We start from the raw sequence: 23,229 nt of genomic DNA, 5'->3' as shown, positions 1-23,229 counted from the left end.
CGTGCTCGGATGAATCATAGGCTATGATTATCTGTCTATTTGATCAGTTGAACTCTGAAACCGAGGAACACCTCTGGACATAATAAGGATGACAACTCTTACCTTAAGTTCAAGAGCAAGCGTCGAGCGACAAAGGAATTAGGAAATGCACACTTGTCCCTAAGGACAAGTGGGAGACTGAAGGAAATAGTGCCCTTGGTCCAAGTATGCATATAATATTAAGTCTAATAAATGCGGTTCAGTATTAATTAACAAGTTAATAATTCAGTAAGATCAAGTGAGCTGAATGCCTAGCTAGAGGCCGCTTCAGTTCAAGTGGAATTAATGATATTAATCTACAGCTTACTCTTGACTGAACCCGTAGGGTCACACAAATAGTACGTAAACGGATCAAGTATTTAATGGCATTAAATACTCCATCTATGGATATTCGGAATCGACGGATCTTGGTTTCAGTGGGAGCTGAGATCGTCACAAGGCAAGAAATGAATACTCCGGAAACGATGATATTGCCGGAAACGGAAATATGGATCGTATCGGAAATATAAATATTATCCAAGTCGTAGATGTTGCCGGAAACGGAAACATGGTACGTATCGGAAAATATTATCGGAAATGGAAATATTGCCGGAATCGGAAATATTGCCGGAAACGGAAATATTGTCAGAATCGGAAATATTATCGGAATCGGAAAATAATTCCGGAAACGGAAATATTAAATATTTGTTCGAAACGGAAATTAATTCCGGAATCGGAAATATTAAATATTTTTCGTATCGGAAATGAATTCCGGAATCGGGAAATTAATCGGAAGCGTATCGTACGAATTAGCATCGGACGAGGCCTGCCAGACGAAGGCCCAGCACGAAGCCGGGCCATCGCCCAGCAAGCCAGCGCGCCACAACGCACCAGCCAAAGCTGCGCCAGGCCCACCGCAAGGCAGGCCCAGCGCGCGCCAAGGCTGCTGCAGCGTGTGGGCGTCGTGGCAATGGGCTGCGAGCTCGCGGGCTGCGCGCGCGCGCATGGCGCCCCTCGTGGGCTGCTGTGCGTGCGTGTGTGTGTTTGTGGGCTATACGAATCCTAAAGCTATCAGGTTTCGACATATGATTAAATTCCTAAACCTAAAAGGACGAATTAATCAAATAAGAATTCTATTAGGATTCTAGTTTAATTAATTCGTATCCTAATAGGATTCCAGTTCCTTTTCCATACCTCTATAAATAGGTGCCTAGGGTCATAACTTATAGATACAATTCAAGTATTAAAAGTGATTTTTGAGAGCAAAAATTCAGTCATACAATTGCCTACAATAGCCGAAAATTCTAAGTACCTTAAGGGCGATCCTAGTTGGTCAAGCTTAAGGCGGATCCGGACGTGCTGTGGATTATCTACGGAGGGACGACATTTGGAGTCCTAAAGACTTGTTCTTGTTCGGTTTGGGCGCAGCTAGGGAAGGCACGCAACAAAGTGTATGCATCTAAACTATGTTAAATGATTATGTGTAAATAATATGCTTTCCTGGATTTATGGTTTTTCCGCATGATTTATGTTTTGTCATATGAATCATAACCTAACAACGGGGACTAAGAAGAAGTAGAAGATTAAGCAAGGGTGAAGTCGACCTACGAGTGGGAAATGGAGCAAGGATTGTTGCATTAGCTGTAGGAACTTATTATTTGTCGTTGCCCTCTGGGCTAGTTTTGGAACTGGAAGAGTGTTTCCATGTTCCAAATATTACTAAAAACATCATTTCTGTTTCTTGCTTAGATGCTAAGGGATTTACCTTTTTAATAAAAGACAATAGTTGCTCGTTTTATTTTAAAGAGATGTTTTATGGATCTGCTAGATTAGTCAATGGACTTTATTTATTAGATCACGACAAACAAGTTTATAACATAAATACCAAAAAGGCCAAAAAGGATGATTCAGATCTCACCTATCTGTGGCATTGTCGATTAGGCCATATTAACTTGAAACGCATGGAAAGACTTCAAAAGGAAGGAATTGTAGAACCATTTGACTTAGAGGATTATGGTAAGTGCGAATCATGTTTACTTGGCAAAATGACAAAGCAACCTTTCTCTAAAGTTGGAGAAAGAGCAACTGAACTATTGGGTTTAATCCATACAGATGTATGTGGACCAATGAGTACAAATGCTAGAGGTGGTTTCAGCTACTTTATCACTTTCACTGATGACTTCAGTAGATATGGTTATGTCTACCTAATGAAGCATAAGTCTGAATCCTTTGACAAATTCAAGGAATTTCAGAGTGAAGTAGAGAATCAATTAGGCAAGAAGATTAAGGCATTGCGGTCTGATAGAGGCGGTGAATATCTGAGCTATGAATTTGATGACCATCTGAAAGAATGTGGAATTCTATCAGAATTGACTCCTCGTGGAACACCACAATGGAACGGTGTGTCGGAACGGAGGAACAGAACCTTGCTAGACATGGTTAGATCAATGATGGGTCAGGCCGAACTTCCAATAGAATTTTGGGTACATGCACTAAAACAGCTGCACTCACTATAAATAGAGCCCCGTCTAAAGCTGTCGAAAAGACTCCATATGAGTTATGGTTTGGAAAGCCTCCAAATGTGTTTTTTCTTAAGATTTGGGGATGTGAAGTATACGTCAAACGATTAATTTCAGACAAACTTCATCCAAAATCTGACAAATGTATCCTTGTGGGCTACCCAAAGGAAACAAAGGGGTATTACTTCTACAATACATCTGAGAACAAGGTGTTTGTTGCTCGAGATGGTATCTTTTTGGAAAAGAATCACATTTCCAAAATGACAAGTGGGAGAAAAGTAGACCTCGAAGAAATTCGAGTCGAACAACAAACTCTAGAGAATGCTCAAGATGACATTCAGGATGAAACTCATAGATCTTTAGAAGTATCTGGAGAGAATCATGGTCAATCTAGAAACGTAACCACGCGTAGATCGCAGAGATATAGATCTCAACCGGAAAGGTACTTAGGTATTTTGACGAACGAGAGCTATGACGTTCTATTACTTGAAAGTGATGAACCTGCGACTTACAAACAAGCTATGGCGAGCCCTAGCTCCAAGCAATGGCATGAAGCCATGCAATCTGAATTAGACTCCATGTCTGAAAACCAAGAATGGGATTTGGTCGATTTGCCAGATGGCTACCAAGCCATTGGAAGCAAATGGGTTTTCAAACTGAAAAAGGACAAGGATGGAAAACTTGAAGTTTTCAAAGCTAGATTGGTTGCAAAAGGTTACAGGCAAGTCCACGGTGTGGATTACGATAAAAGTTTTTCACCAATTGCAATGCTAAAGTCTATTCGGATAATATTAGCAGTCGCTGCATATTACGATTACGAAATATGGCAGATGGATGTCAAAACCGCTTTCTTAAACGGCGTTTTAACAGAAACTGTGTTTATGACACAGCCTGAGGGTTTTGAGGATCCAAAGAATGCTAAAAAGGTATGCAAGCTAAAGAAATCAATCTACGGATTGAAGCAGGCATCAAGGAGCTGGAATATACGTTTTGATGAAGCAGTCAGTGACTTTGGTTTCATCAAGAACGCAGACGAATCTTGTTTATACAAGAAGGTCAGTGGGAGAAAAATTGTTTTTCTAGTACTATATGTCGACGACATATTACTTATCGGAAATGACATTCCTATGTTGAACTCTGTCAAGATTTGGCTTGGGAAATGTTTTTCGATGAAGGATCTAGGAGAAGCACAGTACATATTGGGCATCAAGATTTACAGAGATAGATCTAAAAGGATGATTGGACTTAGTCAAAGAACTTATATCAATAAGGTGCTTGAAAGGTTCAAGATGGCAGACTCCAAGCGAGGCTACCTACCCATGTCTCATGGAATGACTCTAAGCAAGACTCAGTGCCCAAAAACACTTGATGAGCGTAGACGAATGAATGGGATTCCATATGCATCATTGATTGGTTCAATAATGTATGCTATGATATGTACACGCCCGGATGTTGCGTACGCACTCAGTGCTGCGAGCAGATACCAGTCAGACCCAAGAGAGGCACATTGGACTGCTGCCAAGAATATTCTGAAGTACCTGAAAAGGCACAAAGATGACTTCCTGGTCTATGGTGGAGATGATGAATTAATTTTTAAAGGCTATACGGACGCAAGTTTCCAAACCGACAAAGATGATTTCAGATCACAGTCTGGGTTTGTCTTCTGCGTCAACGGAGGTGCAGTAAGCTGGAAAAGTGCTAAGCAAAGCACCATTGCGGATTCTACAACTGAAGCGGAGTACATTGCTGCACATGAAGCAGCAAAGGAAGCTATATGGCCAAGGAAGTTCATAGGTGAACTTGGTGTAGTCCCCTCCATTAAAGGACCAATAGCCCTATATTGTGATAATAACGGAGCTATTGCACAGGCAAAGGAGCCTAGACACCACCAAAGAGTCAAGCATGTACTTCGTAGATTTCACCTTCTACGAGAGTTCGTTGAAAGAAAAGAAGTCGAGATAAGCAAGATTGGAACTGGTGACAACATCTCAGATCCATTGACTAAACCTCTGCCGCAGGCGAAGCACAACTCGCACACTGCAGCTATGGGAATCAAGCATATTGGAGAATGGCTTTGATGTCCTTGTTTAATGTTTTAATGTTTTAGAGTTTAATACTTTGTAAAACATTATTGGTTAATCATTCACAATAAATTAATAGAATTCATTTTTCCATTTAATTTGGGTTAATATTAAATGATGAGTCCCTTCAAATTTGACGAAATATTCAAGATAGACTTTCAGGACCAGTCATGTGACTAAGAAATGTCTATCAAGTGAACTTGAATGTCAAAAGTTGAAAATGGTCCCTGGTCGGAGTTTTCTATAAAGATGGACGCATAGAAAACGTTAGACGACTAGAATGCAAGATGACTAGTAGTTCTGTTTCTTGTTTGAGAACTGCTTACTTTGACGTTGACCAACCGTCGCACCGTAAAAGGAGGCTATAAAGGCAACGCTCAGGTAATCACCTATCAAACAAAGTCTAATCTCAAGATCGCAAGATTGGGATTGTCCTCCCATAAATCGGGATGAGATCTTAAAAGTTGTACAACGCCACTCGGAGAGCTAGAAACTGTAAAATGCATGGTCGTGCTTAGATGAATCATAGGCTATGATTATCTGTTTATTTGATCAGTTGAACTCTGAAACCGAGAAACACCTCTGGACGTAATAAGGATGACAACTCTTACCTTATGTTCAAGATCAAGCATCGAGCGACAAAGGAATTAGGAAATGCACACTTGTCCCTAAGGACAAGTGAGAGACTGAAGGAAATAATGCCCTTGGTCCAAGTATGCATTTGATGTTAAGTCTTATAAATGCGGTTCAGTATTAATTAACAAAGTAATAATTCAGTGAGATCAAGTGAGCTGAATGCCTAGCTAGAGGCCGCTTCAGTTCAAGTGGAATTAATGATATTAATCTACATCTTACTCTTGACTGAACCCGTATAGGGTCACACAAATAGTACGTAAACGGATCAAGTATTTAATGGCATTAAATACTCCATCTATGGATATTCGGAATCGACGGATCTTGGTTTCAGTGGGAGCTGAGATCGTCAAAGGCAAGCAAGTGAATACTCCGGAAACGATGATATTGCCGGAAACGGAAATATGGATCGTATCGGAAATATAACTATTATCCAAGTCGTAGTTGTTGCCGGAAACGGAAACATGGTACGTATCGGAAAATATTATTGGAAATGGAAATATTTCCGGAATCGGAAATATTGCCGGAAACGGAAATATTGTCAGAATCGGAAATATTATCGAAATCGGAAAATAATTCCGGAAACGGAAATATTAAATATTTGTTCGAAACGGAAATTAATTCCGGAATCGAAAATATTAAATATTGTTCGTATCGGAAATGAATTCGGGAATCGAGAATTTAATCGGAAGCGTATCGTACGAATTAGTAACGGACGAGGCCTGCCAGACGAAGGCCCATCACGAAGTCGGGCCATCGCCCAGCAATCCAAAGCGCAAACACACGCCAAGCCTCGACCAGGCCTAGCGCAAAGGCCAGGCCCAACCAAGGCCTTGGGCGCGCACGGATCAAAGGCAGCGACGAGCTGGGCCGTGCGCTGTGCGTGGGCCGTAAGGCCTGCGTGCGGTGCATTGTGCCACTCGTGTGTGTTACTCGGAATCCTAAGGCTATCGGGATTCGTCATGTGATTAAATCTAATCCTAATAGATAAAGTTTATTTAATTAGAGTCCTAGTAGGATTATAATTAAATAGATTTGTATTCTAATAGGATTATAATTCCTTTCCATAAACTCTATAAATAGGTGCCTAGGGTCACATATTTAAACAATCAATTGAAGTATTCAAAGGTAAGATTTTGGAACAAAATCATCCAAACACTTGTAGCCTATTAGCCGAAAATTCCTAGAACCTTAAGGGCGATTCTAGATGGTCAAGCTTAAGGCGGATCCGGACGTGCTGTGGACTATCTACGGAGGGACGACACTTGGAGTCCTAAAGACTTGTTCTTGTTCGGTTCGGGCGCAACTAGGGAGGGCACGCTACACAGTGTATGCATCTAAATTATGCTATATGATTATTTGTAAATAATATGTTTCCTGGCATTAAGGTTTTCCGCATGATTTATGTTTTGTCATATGTATCATAACCTAACAACTTGTACTTTGCGCATGATGAAAGGCCATTCTTTAGGAAGCTTTCGGACGATCTTAGATACATTTGTTCCTGCTTTTTCATCCCCATGCTTAGCCTTAACCGTTCTTTCATTTAACTCCACAAAATAGCCCTTATTAGCCCCGTTGGTTACTTATCCCAAGTCTAGGTTGGGGGAGCTATCATTTGTTAGCATCGGTTCTATTTGATGGTTGGCTTTATAGGCCTAGGTTATTCAAGGTTTTGCATATGTGTTATATGGGAAGTTAGCAAGAAAGAGGTGTAATTATTAGTTGGCACCTAAAGTTTGTGGTTACGGGTATTATAGTCTGTACATATCTAGTTATTCATTTTCGTCGTTTTAAAAAAAACGAAATAATCAAAAGAAATCAAAAAAATTTGTCATTTATTTTGTAGTTTAGAAAAGTAAGGAAAAGGGTTGAAGTTGGTTCATACTTCAAAATTTGTTGGTTACGTCTTCCCTTATGGTTATACTTTGGCTATTGATGAGTTATAGTTTCCGGAGATGGTTTCATTGGTATCATTGGTTGTTTTTGCTCTCCGAGTTAGACTTTATACTCTCACATATCCAGAATATTCCTTACCCCTTGCTTATACCCGGCCAACATTACAAGCCTATATAAAGACCTTTTTGATCATTGTGCAATGTGTGTATAACAATAGGTTGAAGGTAGTCGTTTATCAAGGGCCAAAGAGTATATACGCATTTCGAGTCGACTCCGGCGTAGGTTGAGTGTTTAGGAGAACCTTAAAACACACTAGTGTTTTGAGTTGGGAGGGGCTACTACTCATTTGATAGTATGCATGTTCATGATGGGAAGGTGAGTGAAGGGGCCACATTTGGTTCGCTTAGCCCGCCACATAACGAGAGGAGTGATTCACTTGGTGAGGCCCAATCCTGATTTTATACGTATGCCTTGTGAGCCTTGCTTGAACTTTGTACAGGTTGATGTGTGATTGTGGGGACTAGAGATTTCGGTCATGATATTTGCTTGCCTTGATTTGATCCTTGTTTCATCGTCCATCTTTTTGCATTGATTGTGGGGAAAGTTAATCGCCTATGTCTCATTGATGCTCTTTTCTTAGGGACAAGCAAAGGTTTAGCTTGGGGGAATTTGATACACTCATATTTTATATAGTTTTTACCCCCGTCCCGTGTGCACCTTTCATCTCATTTGAGCTCTTCGGAGCCTATTTTAGTGCTAATGTGTGTTTTGTAGTGTCTTTAGTTGCAGGATCTCTTTTTGATGATAATTGGTCTTTGGAGACCCGTTTTCTATTATTTCTAGAGGACTACACAGATCCCGAGCATGTACGGGATGATCTAGCCAACTTGAACCCAAAGGAGTTAAGCTTGGGCCTCAAGATTCAAGCCCAAGGAAAAAATGGCAAAATATTCTCAAAACCTGGGGCCCAGGTTTTCGCAAACCTGCAGGTTTTTAGAAAAGGAGGATTTTAATTTTAGGCGCGAAACCGGCAGGTTCTCACAAACCTGGATGCCAGGTTTTCGCTACCTGTAGGTTTTCTATGCTGGGAAGGACCGAAAACCGGCCGGTTTTCACAAACCGGGGAGCCAGGTTTTCGGTCCCAACCCGTATTCCTTTTGTTCGTTTCTCTCCGTAGGTTTAAGGGAGAGGATATATATATATTAAATTAGCTTTTAGTAGTAAACTCTTCTTGAAATTCCGGATTATTTTCCTAGTATTAGAACTTCAACTTTATTTTTTTCACAGAACTTTGTCAAACACTTAACTTTCATTTTAATTATAGCTTCAATATTTCAACTATTCCTTCGTTCTTCGTTTAGGTATTATTTTGTTTCTTATTCTATTATTCAATTTCAATTATGCTTTCATTTAATATGTTTGTTTGGTTTAATCTAAATATGTGTGAGTAGTTTATTTTCTAGGGTTTTGGAAATCCATGAACGAATATGAAGGGATGATTAATTGTTGTTGGTTGTTGGTTTTAGCTGTTAATTCCTATTGATTGATATTTACTTTGCAATTAGATTTGCGCAGGTTTGATTGTATTAGTTTAGCAATATCAAGTTAAGATTCGAGAGATGCAATTTGATGTTTGGGCTTGTTTCAATAGGTAGAATTGGGATTAATACGTAGCGAGAGCCCGTTAATTCTAAGTCTATGATTAGTATCGATTCGAGAGAGCATGCTAGTCTAATTAACTATTTCATTGATTATTATTGATTGTTTATCATCATGGATTGTTGTTCATCGGTGAACCTATGCCCTAGACCTTTTAATATCTGATTTATCCCTATTTTATTATCGTCGTAGTTTTAATATACAAATCAACCCATATTCTTGTTTCCCAGTAGTCTAGACCTTAGATTTAATAATAGGAAAACGTTTGTTTCCCTGTGGATTCGATCTCTACTTCCCTTACTATTTTGTTAGTGGACTTAGGTTTATTTTTGATTAAGTGATACGACTTTAGCCTGTCAGGGACATCCATATTTCATTCACCACTTTAGCTTGACCTGAAAATAGGGAGATAAGAGTTCTCCGTAGAAAACAATCAAAGAAATACAATAGAGTAGGAATAACTATAAATACAACTATATGCAAATAAATTACGCTAACATTTACACAAAAGATATCTTAATTGGCTCCTAAAGATCTGCAAATTACAAACAAATTAGTACCCTCCCCTATGGGTACCGGCCTACAAACAAAACTTTGATAGCTCATACAAGAACTCTTCAGCAGCGACGAAAATAATCATCAGAGATAGCTATGAGAAAGCCATAGCCTCCTCCACTTACAACTTCAGCATTTCTCAAGCATTTATGGCGGAAGTCTGCTACATAAAGGGCTACAAGAAGCAAAGAATCTCAATCTCAAGAAACTACTCATTGAATGCGAGCATTTACTCATCATCAACTCAACCAAAGGAATTTTGTCTACTATGTGGAAACTACACAACATCATCAATGATATCAAAAGGTCTTCTCCAACATTTCGATGAATGGCATATTCAAGCATATTTATAGGGAAGCAAATAGAGGAGTATACTGTATGCGAATGTTGATCACTTAGTTAGCAATAGTATGTATATAAAAACTTGTAATATATAGTCCGCATTTGGTTTCCATTCTTGACAATGATTATTTAAGAGTGACCCTCGAATGAAAGATGTCTTAATGTATTATTTTCCTTACCTTTCAAAATAAAGAGAAAAAAATACTACTCAATGATAGTAAAAATTATATAAACATAGGTTAGGTACGAGAAAATCTCTCTAAAAAAGATTTGTATAAACACTTTTCATCTTGTACATTCTATCTTCGAAATAACATCCTCTATTTCAAATCACCAAAAAAGTCTGAAACCTCTATCATCAGAAAGGACGAATTAGGTTGGTCATATTTTAGAAGCTAACATAGTTTCTATTTCCTTGTAAAATGAATAAAAAAAAGCCCGGAAAAATTAGCTAAAACAACCATTCGGTGAAATTTTTCATACATTAGCAAATAATGTATAAGATTTGGCATCAGTAACGATTTGCCTAACGGCAGCCACAGATGCAATCACTCCTAATATGGAGAAAATAACTGCAATGCTAAGATTCAACCAAAAGATAAAGCTACGTTTCGAAGGCTTGAACGTAAGATTGAATAATATGACAGGTAGAACAAAATCAAGTGGAAGGAAACCAAATGCACCAATTACTCCATTTATGTCTCCGAAAAACGGAAGCATTGCTGCTATTGTTGTTGCTATGGCAACTGAGATAGACCGTGATATCACCCTTGGGATCACATTTCGGATTGAGAATTGCTCGCTCTTTGGATCTGAGAATACTCCTTCTAGCACTTCATTGGTAGGTTGCAAGTATATCTGCACCATCAAATTTTGATCGTTATATAACATTTTAATTCGTTGGGGCTCACTAAAATCATAAACAGTTCAATTTTAGGTAACTTTTACATTACACTCTTCATTATAATATACGGAGTAACATTCAACTATGCTTTACGAATACTTGTGTCGATCAACTTGTAAATTGTAATCCCTAAAAGAATGCGTAATGGATACATTTTTAACATAGAAATTCGGGTAATTTGTAGGGACCTAGAAATTCGGCTTGAACCTAAAAAGTGTCATATCAAATGGTAAAAATGATAATAGAAAGCTCATTTGAGTAACCAACCAATGTTGGGTGTTTTTAATAATGAATTCTTGAGTGTGTCTTGTAGAGGGATAGTGGTAGAGAGAGAGGGGAGAGTCCTCCAAGATCTCTTTTAAAGAGTCAACCAATGTACATGCTCTTAGAGTATGTAAAAAGATGGGTGAGTACAAGAAAATTTGGGTGAAAAGTTATAAATATTGTGGTAGTAAGAAATGTAAGATAGTAAATTTTTATGTTAAAAGATATATAGCATAAAATGCAAGGTAAAAGCATTATGAAACGGTCTAAAAAAAGTGTAGGATTAAAATGGAGTTAGTATAAGGTAATATGAGGCAGTTCCCAACAAATTTACCTAGAAATTTTCTTAAGAAGGATACAAGGAAAAAGAGTGAAGTTGTTACGTACCACTCCAACAGCGGCAAATTGGAGTATAACAAAGGCATTGGTCAAAAAAATGAACCACTTAGGTAGCAAGGGATTTCCATTCACGACAAAATTGCTTAGTATTTGGCCTTCAGCTTGGTTTCCAAATGCCCAATAACCTGATACCGCGACGCTGAAGTATGTCACACAAATTACACTGTAACACACAACTAATCCCTTGAACATCTTTCCTTTCACCGGTGGTGCGACTGTTGCCTGACAATATTTTTTAAAATAATATCATGATTAGAAAATAGAGGGCTTTGTTTTGTTTACCTTATTAGTTCAGATACGTTTTGAAAAAATTAGTGAAAATCAGATGAATAAGACGCACCCTATCAGATTGAATGAAAGATAAACGTAGTATTGTCTAAGTTACCTGAATTTCAGGGATAATTCCATTCCCGAAAGTTGTTGCAATGATCGCTATTCCATTGAACCAACCAAATACTCGATCCTGTGAGTCGCTGGATAGTGAATATTCTTTCTCTGGACCCTTTGACGTATGCCCTGCAAATGACACATTTTTAAGGAAACCGAGAAAGTACTAGTGTCTAGCTTATGGGGATTGAACTCGTATGCCTTTGAATCTTTTTCATTAGATCAAACTCAACTTGCAGCCCCGACCCGAGTTAACCCTATGATTGGGGTCCAAGTTTTATAAAAAATCACCAATTAGGACCTCATTTTTTTTGGTCAATTATTGGGACCTCTTCTTACTTTTCTAGCCAAAGTTAACTATGGTGATTTAAAAAATGTTAAGTCCTTAGGTTAAGAAATAAGAAATACAATAATAACATTTTTTTTTTGCAAAAATATAAAACTAATTAAATTAATTAACTGTTATTCTTACACCTCCAATACCCCCATCTTGAACAAACATCATCGAAAACTACCAACACCACATTAATTTATATTTCCTTTATAAATGAAGTTCGTCCATTTATAGTTCACAGTTCAACGATAAATTGATCTAAAAATGTTAAGTACTCCGTAACTAATTTCTAATGTTCACATAATTTTACATAGAAACCCAACAAAACCAAAATGTTCGCTTGAATGTTTTAACATAGAGCTATAAAATAGGCCATGTCAAGGGCAGGTCGGGCTCAAACTTAATGAAATTGGTCTGTTCAGGTAATAAACAAGCCATATTTAGCCAGTTCAAGTGACCTATTTAACATAACTCAACCCGCTCCGACCCATTTTTTTGTTTTTAAAGAAAATGAGTATACGAGTCACAACCTAAAAATACTCCGTACTTTGTATCAATCTATCATACTTCCCACTGCGTGTCACCCTTTTAAAAAAACATCTTCAATTGAAACAATGGCCGAACGCCATTTTACTTTCAAATTAATTTAGAAATCATGCAAAAAGTTTGCTCTCCTTATGTGATTAAGGTATAAACATCACAAAGTATAAAATAAAATAAAAAAACAACTATAACACATCGATCAAAATCAACACAAAAACAATAAAATTTAACAAAATTAATATCATACAAAATCACAAAAATTAACCAATTTCAATTATTAATCTAAAGACGAAAAAAATAAACCCAATAGAACTCCTAAAAATTGCCAAATAATACTACTTATTAACTCATAAATTTTATTTTTGATTTAATTTATTAGTTTGAATAGTCAACTTTGAGTTAAAGGTGAGTTAAACTACCATAAATCTTACCTTAGGTTCCAATTATTGACCAAAAAAAAGTGAGGTTCCAATTGGTGATTTTTTGCAAAACTTAAACCCCAATAATGGGTTTAACTCACCTCGACCCTGTGGATAGGCGGGGAGTGCATTCGTTTATGGCCAATAGCGGAAAGGGGTTCAAAATAAAAATCTATACAGTGTTGTGGTACAATAGAAAAAAAAAAAGCGTTAAGTAATTGTAAATCATTTCTTGCTCAATTGTTGGTGTGAAATTTCTTTATTTGCCTCCAACACCTTTTGTCTTTTTCTTCAACTTTCTGTTTTGCTTTTTAGCCTTATTTTTTTAAAGTTCACTTTTATTTTGGAGAAATTAATTTCCTCATTCATAATATTTTGTATATGCAATTTTTTAAATTATTAATACTCCTTCTTTCTTGTTAGCATTGTATTTAACACAAATAAGTCCACACCGAGCTTATGTACGTACTCCGTAATACTTAACATCTAGTTTAGCTTTAAGTACTCATTTATATTTCAAGTAATTAATTGTGGGTGAAGTTAGCTTGTGTGGTGGACTATGAGCCTATATTATATAGTTTCGAAAAATCAAATTTCAAACTTTTTTTTTTTCTGACGGGAATGAAGACAAAAGAAAAGAACTACTAATATAAATATATTGATACTAAAATAAATCATTTGTTTTCGATCAAATAGTAAACCTACTTATTCATATTGACTACGTAATACTCCATAATTAAGTAATTATTTATTTTACTAATAATTTGCAAGTGTTTAGAGAATTAGAGTAGGCTGGTGAAATTCTAGGAGGAAATAAACTAATTTTTTTAATTGTTGATTTGAATAAAGTAGGGGATTGGACAAAAAAACTGATGCTTCTTTGTTTTTTTTCCTAATGCCGAAACAATATATTTCGCTTATCTATCAGACATGACATTTAGAAAGGGCCCTAACCCCTTATTCCGCATAGGGTCCCTTAAACGTCAAGAATGGGTCTGTAACTTGGTGATGGTGTGTGAGATATGAGATCAACCCATGATATATGTTAGAGATATGGTATATCAAGGGTTCTAGTATGTTAGGAAACTAGAGTTCCGCAAAAAGTCTCCTACCGGTGGGTATGAGTTAAAAAACCCGCCGACTGGATTTGTTAACCTCTCAAAAGTTGAGATTTGTTTTAATGGTCGCGTATATTGTTGACAATGCTGGTCTTGTTTATTAGTTTTTTTTCTTTGTTATTGTTGGTCCGGTGGCTTGCGATTTGGCCGGATTAGTTGGTTTTGTGTGCGTGCAAGAGTGTACTTGCAATCGCGTGTGCAGGAGTGTATCTGCGTTAGCTAGTGTAACTAATCGTTGATGTGGTGCGCAAGTTTCAACCAGACAAGGAGTGTACATGTTCGTTGGTTTTGCGCAGAATCCAAAGGGGGAGTGTACCTGCGTTTGTGTTGGTGGTCAACGTGTCCTAGCATCGCCAAACTCATCACCTGTTATTGCGGAGTGTACCACATAAAAGGAATATGAGTGGACATGTTTGTCTCGACACCAGATTGATAGTTTCGGTCGTCATGATTTTACACTTCAATTGTACCGTTCGTGTTACTGCCGTTAAGATTGCAAGGGAGTGCTAGAGTTATGGTATATCAAGGGTTATAGTATGTTTAGGAAACTAAAGTTGTGCTAGTTTAGGAATCTCATAGAGTCATAAATCTAATACAGTTGTGTTTGGTTTCCTATATAAAGCAATGATGTAACCCGTTATGATTAAGTTGTTCAGTTATATTATCATCAATCAATTATATTATTATCTTCTATAGTTTAACAATATAAGCAATCAATTTCCAAAATGTTGGGTCAGGTGTCCCTTATCAGCTTATGTAGATATATCCAGGTGTACAATAAAATTTGTCCACATAATGGAGGCAAGTAGGTGTAGAGTTTTTGGCATAAAATGTTGGACATATGAAAGCCATAGACGGACAAAAGAATGGGTTACCTATATAGATGGAGGCAGCGGTGGCACCGGCGCTATAAGCAAGGGATAGAAGCAGAGAAATCAAGCTAATATGGCGGAGAGAGTGAAACGAAGGCATCTGAGCTAAGATCAACATTAGCGCTCCGAATATGATAATGAATTCATACAGCTTTATCGATCCATTCGGGTTGAACAACAAGTAGATTGCCTGTAAAATTAAGTTGCACCACATATAGTTAGCACGCATGGTACGCAACATTGTTGCATTTTGCACAAAAAGATGCTATTGATCAATTTGATTATCAACAAAATAAGAATGTTGTCTTATTTTGGCAAAAACAATATCGCCTATAGCAAAATTATCAAATACTACGTAAAATACTATGTTCGCGTGGTTTAGCTTCACGTACACTTACTAGTTTCAATTATATTATCAACGTGTCTCGCTTTTTACATTCATACAGGTCTTGTTCTGTTCACCTGATATGCTCTGATTTTCTAGTTTTGGGTCTGGTATGTTCTTTTCTAAATGTTTTCTGTGGGTGTTTTTTATTTTTTTAAATCTGATCTAATCTAATAAGCAATAAGAATAAGGTGATGATAACACAGTCGTAGTATGTTTATCAATCTAGGGGTGTGTAACACATACTAAGGAGGCTATACTCTTTTATTGTGACCCTATTTTGCAAATTAATCAAAACAACTACTCCGTATTAAGTGAAGTTAATTAAAAACGATAGTTTCCGGCCCATGTACTAACTTGTCAAATACTCCATCAAACCAAATAGAAAAGGAAAAGTGTAATAACTAGTTTGACACAAGTCTTCGTTTATGTTCTTAGTAGTAGCTTTTTGATTTTGTAGTTTATTTTCGTTGAGGCTTTGCCTAATTGCCTCTCTTGTTTCACCCCCAAAAAAACTATATAATGAAAAAATGGATAGAGTATTTGCCAATTCTTTTAAATTATTCAGCTACCTTTGGGCTTTGGCTTGTTTTTCCAACTACTCGTAGCAGGGGCGAAGCCAGACCTTTTGTATAAGGGGGCCAAAATTTTATATAGGAGTACTTGTCTAATTCCCTAAACTAGAATACTATAATTTCAATAATAAATTCTACTATATTTTTGTTGTTGTTTATTACAGTAAAATATAAATTGACCGAATATTCTTAATATTTGAAGATACAAACACTAAAATACTTGGACACCATAAACAAAGAAGTTTTAAGTTACACCAGTTAAGTATTGTTATGTTTAAAGTAGTTAGGTAACAAAAATTAAGTAACATATATTAAGTATTAAATGTATATATATTTTGTTGGACAACATACTTATTCTCTATTTCCATTGGATAATACTTTATGAAAAATCTAAAGCACTAAAAAAAGAAATGTAACGAAAATAATAAAAGAAGTTTGAGAAATAAATATAAGTTCAATAAAAAATAAAAATAAAAAAAGAATCAAGAAGTGCTAGTCATCTGGTTCGAACACAGAACTACAATTTTGGCACCTAACACCAAATACCAACTCAGCCAAGGGAGAAAGTTATTAACAAGTGCAACTTTTATATATTTTTAGAATCTTAGGGGGGGCCATGGCCTACCTAGGCCCCCACATAGCTTCGCCATTGACTCGTAGTAATATTTGAAACAAATTTGTGACAAAATTAAAATGAAAGGCAAAAACTAACCTTAATGCACTGGCCACCCAAAAGACAAGCTCCAACAACTGCACCATAGCAAACTGCAAATTGAACTGGGCCCACTGCATACCTTCCCCATCTTGGTCCTTCCATAGTCCATACATAGTTAACAAATGTAATTACTCCTCCGTCCCATATTTATAATTCAGTTTGACCAAAATTTTAAGAAAAATAAAATATAGTACATGAAAAAGTAGAATAAAATATAAATGATTGAGTGGGATGGAAAGTACATGAAAAAGATACTCCCTCCGTCCCGGAATACTCGACCCGGTTTGACCGGCACAGAGTTTAAGGGACTTGAATTGACTTATTTAATTTAATAGGTAGTAGTTGATAGTGGAGTATTATTTTAATATAGTTAGTGGGAAATGTGTGAAGGGGTGGGGTTGGGGGAGAGTAGGGGTTGAATTTTTAATTATTTTTTGTATGGAGTAGGGGGTAGGTGGGTTAATAGGGGTGGAGTGAGAAATAATATAATATTGTTAGAATATTTCCATTTTTAGAAACAGGTCAAGTATTAAGGGACGGCCCGATAAGGAAAACAGGTCAAGTATTCCGGGACGGAGGGAGTAATATTGTATATAGAAAAGTGAAATACAGTACATGGGGTGGAATTTTCATTGCATTTTTAATTAATACAGTACATGAGAAATACACATGACTATAATTTTGGGACGGAAGGAGTAGAATCTAACCCGCATATTGTTGAATGTTCATCCCAAGTCGTTAACAAAGGTTCATAGAATTTCACCCATTTAATACATGCGGGTCAAGGCCTTTAATGGGCCGCCCAATTTCACAATCGACAATTCGACATGGAGTTATTACATTGATTGAATCGACAAGCAGTTATTATTATTAAGCTGTAAATTAATAACACTAATTAAAGAGAGAGAAAGAGAAAGATACCTAAAATATCATGTGCCATATCTCGAAAACGAAGATGGCGGCGACCCAATTGGGCATGGTGTTCAAGTACCAAAGACAGCAAATTATAAGAGTAAAAAGTGACCAATGCTCCTCCAATTAGGCATATCATTCCTCCTGCCCATCCTAAAAACTTAAACGCGTATGGTAAACTCAGCAGTGCTGGTGCTACTATTGATGTTGTTAAGTGATATCCACAATGCACCCATGAACCTATCATCACCATTCACATTTTTATTTACTTTAAAACACCACGATTATTTAGCCAAAATTCGAGAGTAAGCGAAACGTGTATAAGGTGTATAATAAATTTATTGTACATAGAAATAACTTTTACAATTTTTTTTTTAAACTTTTACCTAATCTTTTATAACTTTAATACTTTCTCCGTTCCTTAAATATTGCACAATGTTGATTTCATGCTTTTCAATACACAACTTTGACTCGTTATCTCTCGAAATATGCAAAAGTAAAAATTAAAAAAAAAATGATATTTAGAAAGTATATATAGTGATATGAATCTAATAAGATCCCACTTGATTACATATTTTTTACGTATATGTTACAAAATACGGTAAAAGGTACAACGTGAATAGTGTAAAATTCAACATGGTGCAATATTTGTGGAACGAAAGAAATATGTATTTGTTAACTTTTATTTCGTATTATGAAAATAGAGGTAATAGAAAAAAAAATAATTAAAGTTTCAAAAATGATTTTCATGACTACATACTTGAAATAACATAACACGTTGAAGATTTTAAGCTGCCTTGAAAACATTAAACTAGGCATCGACTGCAAGTCTTTCAAGTGAGTCGAATAATAAAAATGGAGGTATTCTACTCAAAATGAAAGAGTTGAAACATCAAAAATAGACTGACAAATCCATGACGTTTCAATGTTCTTAAGAATCAAAGTTGTAACTCATTTGTTCACCATTATAAGAGTTTTACTTCTCACGTTACAAATTCATGCTCCAAAAACTAATTTTTTTTAAAAAGGAACATAAAATGTAAAGATCATTTTGTAATGAAGACAGTAGTAAAGAAACATATTCAAGATCCGTCAGTCGATTGAGGATCGGAAGGAGAACATACCTTTAGATTGAAGAACGAAAAGAGCACCGGCATCAAGCTCCTCTTTACTCTCTTGTGAAGATTCTTGGTTTTGGTTAACAACGTTGTTCTTTTCTGAAACTACTGGTTTTTGGAAATATGTTCCCATTCTCTCTCTTTTTCTCTCCCCCTTTTCGTTGAACAAATCTATAGATTGATAAGACTATATATATTTACATAATAATTGTATAGCCTACTAGTTTGGACTACTTTTACCAATCATATAAGATAGATAAGATTATATATTTACATTAATACTCCGTAGATAATTGTATAGCCTACTAATTTGGACTTATTATTTTGACATAATAGTTTGGACCATATATTGACACAAAAAATGACTTCGACACTCTAAAGTACACAAGGACAAAAAAAACTATAAAATGATAGAAAGAGAGATTTTTAAACCTGTGGCATATCATAAATAAGACCCCAGTAATAACCATTAAATCAAGATATCATTGGTAGACACACTAAAAGTTTAGTTTAGCACACCTATATATTGCGAGAACATTTTTTTCGTGTTCTATTCACAAGGAGTTTCCAAAATCAATTCCTATTGATGTACTCCCTTTGTTCCTTAATATTTGTCCCCTTGAATTTTTTAGGGTCAAGCTTTTTAAAATTTGACCAAAAAATCATTAACGTATGAGAAATATATAGTCAGGGCAGGTCTTGTTTGATTCGATATAATGCAGAAATATATTTTGAGAATATCACTTTTTTAAAAAATTGCTCTTTTAAAATAAGAGATTTACGTTTTAAGCCGCGTCTTAAAAGCCATGAAAAGTCAAATGGACCCGGACAAGATGAGTACAAGATACTTCACAAGAAAATCAGAAAACGTCAATTTTGATGTGTGAAAATAAATATGAAATTGGTCAACGGCTGACATACGGAGTATAGAATGTTGATTATACAATTGAATGAATAGTATTGCGTAAATAGTTTTATGTATTGGAAAAATTGATTAATAATTTTTGTTTTATTTATTATTTATTTTTTGACAAGAGGACTACAAAAGCTAAAAGAGCAAACAAACAAGCTACGAAATTAAGCAAAAACAGAAACTAAAACCGATGACAGAGGAAATGGCGACAACGAGCAGAAGTAGCTAGAACATGGGCAGGATAAATCAACTGACGAAAGACTTTACGAACTGAAAACAGTTTAAGATTTGGCCGGTTTTTTTTTATTAATCACATATATGAGGTTCTTTTTAATAATACAACTTTGTGGACCTATTCACTTTTAATGATTTTTTTTGTGTTACCACCGGATTCACCTTTAGAGCTAATCCGAATTCGGGACGAGTTATGGGTGGATATGTTCCAGTCCCCTCCTGATTGTTATTGCGGGAGATCAACACGCGGTTCTCCCTATTAAGTTCAGCCCCAATCACCACTGAACCAACATGCAATGGGTACTTTAATGATCTTAGTTAACAAGTAATTAACCGGTTGTAGCAGGTTATCTTGACACGTGTCGCTCTCTTAAATATCCAGTTTTAAAAAATGTCTTTTCCCTTCCTCATTTTCCTTCCTTATTCCTCTTACAGTAACTCGATTATAATTAGCTTGTTATGCCACATAAGATTTCAAGCTATTTCATTTTCTAGCTAATTTGTACTCCAACTAGTTAGTAGCCCGGGCGATGCCCAGGGGTGTTGTAATGTTGCATACAGTTCAAGTTTCTTCTAATCATTTCAAATTTACTTATAAATTTTTTTATGTATGCAGTTTAAGAATAATATGAACTTCATTATAGATGCAATTTAAGAATAAGATTGGTTAACTAACAACTATCGGTTAATTAATTTTTTTTAGTAATATTGCCTTATTTGTGTAATTTTTTTTTGTGCTACAACTTTTACTTATGACTTATAAGACATTTTTTAAGTTACAAAGTAGAAATATATTTTGGAGGAAAAAAAACACTCGTGATTAGCTAAAAGAGAGGGCTACAATATTTTTTCTTATTCTTTTCTCTGTTAATTCCATGGTTTGTGTTTGATATAAATAAATTTCTAGAAAATATACACGATTTGATTAGTAAATAAATAAAACATAAGAAATTTTTGTTATGATAAATTATTATTCAGAGCAGTAGACCTGATCAAAAGGCGGGTCGGGACCATTAAAAAATGCCCCATGATGTCGGGCCGGGCCAAATTTGTGTGCCCAAAACCCGCTAATTCGGGCAAAAGAGGGATTTTCAGGCCATTTTCGGGCCGGGCCAAATTTATAACTAAAATTGTTGTTTTACGTTGCCCAAAGCACGCATTTTTTTTAAAAAAAATTCGGACTGGGTCGGGTCGGTCCCGAACATCAGGCCGAATTATTCTGCCCAAAACCCGGTAATTTTTGGGTCGAGCCCATGTTGATCAGCTCTGTTAGGCAGTAAATGAAGGAAATAATGCCCTTGGTCCAAGTATGCATTCTATGTTAAGTCTAATAAATGCGGTTCAGTATTAATTAACAAGTTAATAATTCAGTGAGATCAAGTGAGCTGAATGCCTAGCTAGAGGCCGCTTCAGTTCAAGTGGAATTAATGATATTAATCCACAGCTTACTCTTGACTGAACCCGTAGGGTCACACAAATAGTACGTAAACGGATCAAGTATTTAATGGCATTAAATACTCCATCTATGAATATTCGGAACCGACGGATCTTGGTTTCAGTGGGAGCTAAGATCGTCACAGGCAAGAAATGAATACTCCGGAAACGATGATATTGCCGGAAACGGAAATATGGATCGTATCGGAAATATGAATATTATCCAAGTCGTAGATGTTGCCGGAAACGGAAACATGGTACGTATCGGAAAATATTATTGGAAATGGAAATATTACCAGAATCGGAAATATTGCCGGAAACGGAAATATTGTCAGAATCGGAAATATTGCCGGAATCGGAAAATAATTCCGGAAACGGAAATATTAAATATTTGTTCGAAACGGAAATTAATTCCGGAATCGGAAATATTAAATATTGTTCGTATCGGAAATAGATTCCGGAAATGGAAATTTAATCGGAAGCGTATCGTACGAATTAGCATCAGACGAGGCCTGCCGGACGAAGGCCCAGCACGAAGCCAGGCCGTCGCCCAGCAAGCACGCACGCCACAAGCCCAGCGCGCGCCAAGGCCACGGATGCGTGGGCCTTGCTGCGTGGGCTGCAGCTCGCACGCATGGGCAGTCCTTGTGGCTGCCGTGTGTGTGTGAGTTTGTGCTCATGCGTGATTCCTGAATCAGCAAGAGTCAGTGTATGATTAAATGTCTATTCCTAATTGGATAAATTAATTAAATAGAATTCATGTAGGATTCTAATTCCAATTAATTCGCATCCTACTAGGATTACGATTCCTTTTCCATAACTCTATAAATAAAGGCCTAGGGGTCATAATTTATATACAAGTTTCAAAGTATTCAAAAGTGAGTTTTTGAGAGAAAATCAAACACACATCTTGCTCAAAAGTGCCGAAATTTTCTAGTACCTTAAGGGCGGTTCTAGTTGGTCAATCTTAAGGCGGATCCGGACGTGCTGTGGACTATCTACGGAGGGACGACATTTGGAGTCCTAAAAGACTTGTTCTTGTTCGGTTCGGGCGCAGCTAGGGAGGGCACGCAACAAAGAGTATGCATCTAATTATGCTATATGATTATGTGTAAATAATATGTTTCCTGGGTTAATGGTTGTTTCCGCATGATCTATGTAAATGTCATATGTATCATAACCTAACAGTGGTATCACGAGCCCCTTATTATTTTCATAATCTAAATTGCATGAACATGGTTAAATATTACAAATTTGCAAGAATTAAAAGGGGTGATTAATTTTCGTAATTGTTAATTAATTGCAAATTGCGTTTATTTAATTATATGTACGCAGTTTTTCGGCAGTTTCTTCATTACTCATCCGAATTGAGTGATTTTTGTGTCAATTCCGCATGTAAAAGGCATTCTAAAATTTTGACAAAAATAGTATTTTTCTGCCGAACCCAGAATTCTCAAATTCGAAGCCTAACTATGAATTTTCGAAGGTTTTAGTTTTTCGAATGCAAAATTTCGTAAATTTAAGATGTTAAATTAAATATTTGCGATTCCTGTTGATAAATCTTGAATTTTTGATTGACCTACTGCATATGTTTAACAAGTTTGAATGCCTAGTCTTGTTAATTATGCAATCTAATTTGTAATTATGATTAATTTGTTGAAAATTAGAATAATTTAGAATTAATTTGATTTTCATAATTAATTGTAATTTAATTAGAAACCTATGATTAAAAACCACCATAAAAATTGTAAATTTACGATAAATTTTAAATTTTTATGACCTAGACTTGAATCCATATCAATCGGAAATCAATTGGATAATAAATTTTCGATTTTTCGCCCTAAAATTATGAAATTAATAATATTTATTAATTTGTCATTAATTTTAAATATAAATTTTAAATTTTTATGCGATTCGTTCAAATAACTTGCACGCACGAAGCAATGGACGCTTCGTGTTACCCTTAAGGGGTGTTGTATAATGCGGGCATGCGACGA

At 36.1% G+C, this 23,229-nt stretch overlaps 1 protein-coding gene across 1 annotated transcript; it reads right to left on the bottom strand.

Moving 5' to 3' along the window:
• Positions 1 to 10,169: 10,169 nt before the first annotated feature.
• LOC110779366 (GABA transporter 1) lies at positions 10,170 to 18,985 on the bottom strand. Its single transcript, XM_021983879.2, has 7 exons — positions 18,658 to 18,985; positions 17,543 to 17,773; positions 16,619 to 16,716; positions 14,950 to 15,136; positions 11,659 to 11,789; positions 11,262 to 11,495; positions 10,170 to 10,564 (listed from the first exon to the last, which is right to left on the bottom strand). The coding sequence occupies exons 1-7, from the start codon at positions 18,782 to 18,784 to the stop codon at positions 10,184 to 10,186; spliced, it is 1,389 nt and encodes a 462-aa protein (XP_021839571.2). The 5' UTR covers positions 18,785 to 18,985; the 3' UTR covers positions 10,170 to 10,183.
• Between the last annotated feature and the right edge of the window lie 4,244 nt (positions 18,986 to 23,229).

Source organism: Spinacia oleracea, chromosome 3 (genome assembly GCF_020520425.1).
Source record: "Spinacia oleracea cultivar Varoflay chromosome 3, BTI_SOV_V1, whole genome shotgun sequence".
In the NCBI taxonomy this organism is placed as follows: Eukaryota; Viridiplantae; Streptophyta; class Magnoliopsida; order Caryophyllales; family Amaranthaceae; genus Spinacia; species Spinacia oleracea.
This window is presented reverse-complemented; position numbering and strand designations above follow the sequence as displayed.

What these genes read in the sequence shown, in the direction of transcription:
- LOC110779366 (XM_021983879.2), bottom strand. Translation starts at nt 18,784, where the DNA reads ATGGGAACATATTTCCAAAAACCAGTAGTTTCAGAAAAGAACAACGTT. An exon ending in TATGGCACATGATATTTTAG is followed by an intron (nt 16,717 to 17,542) that starts GTATCTTTCTCT and finishes GGACTATGGAAG; the next exon opens with GACCAAGATGGGGAAGGTAT. An exon ending in GAATTATCCCTGAAATTCAG is followed by an intron (nt 11,496 to 11,658) that starts GTAACTTAGACA and finishes AAATATTGTCAG; the next exon opens with GCAACAGTCGCACCACCGGT.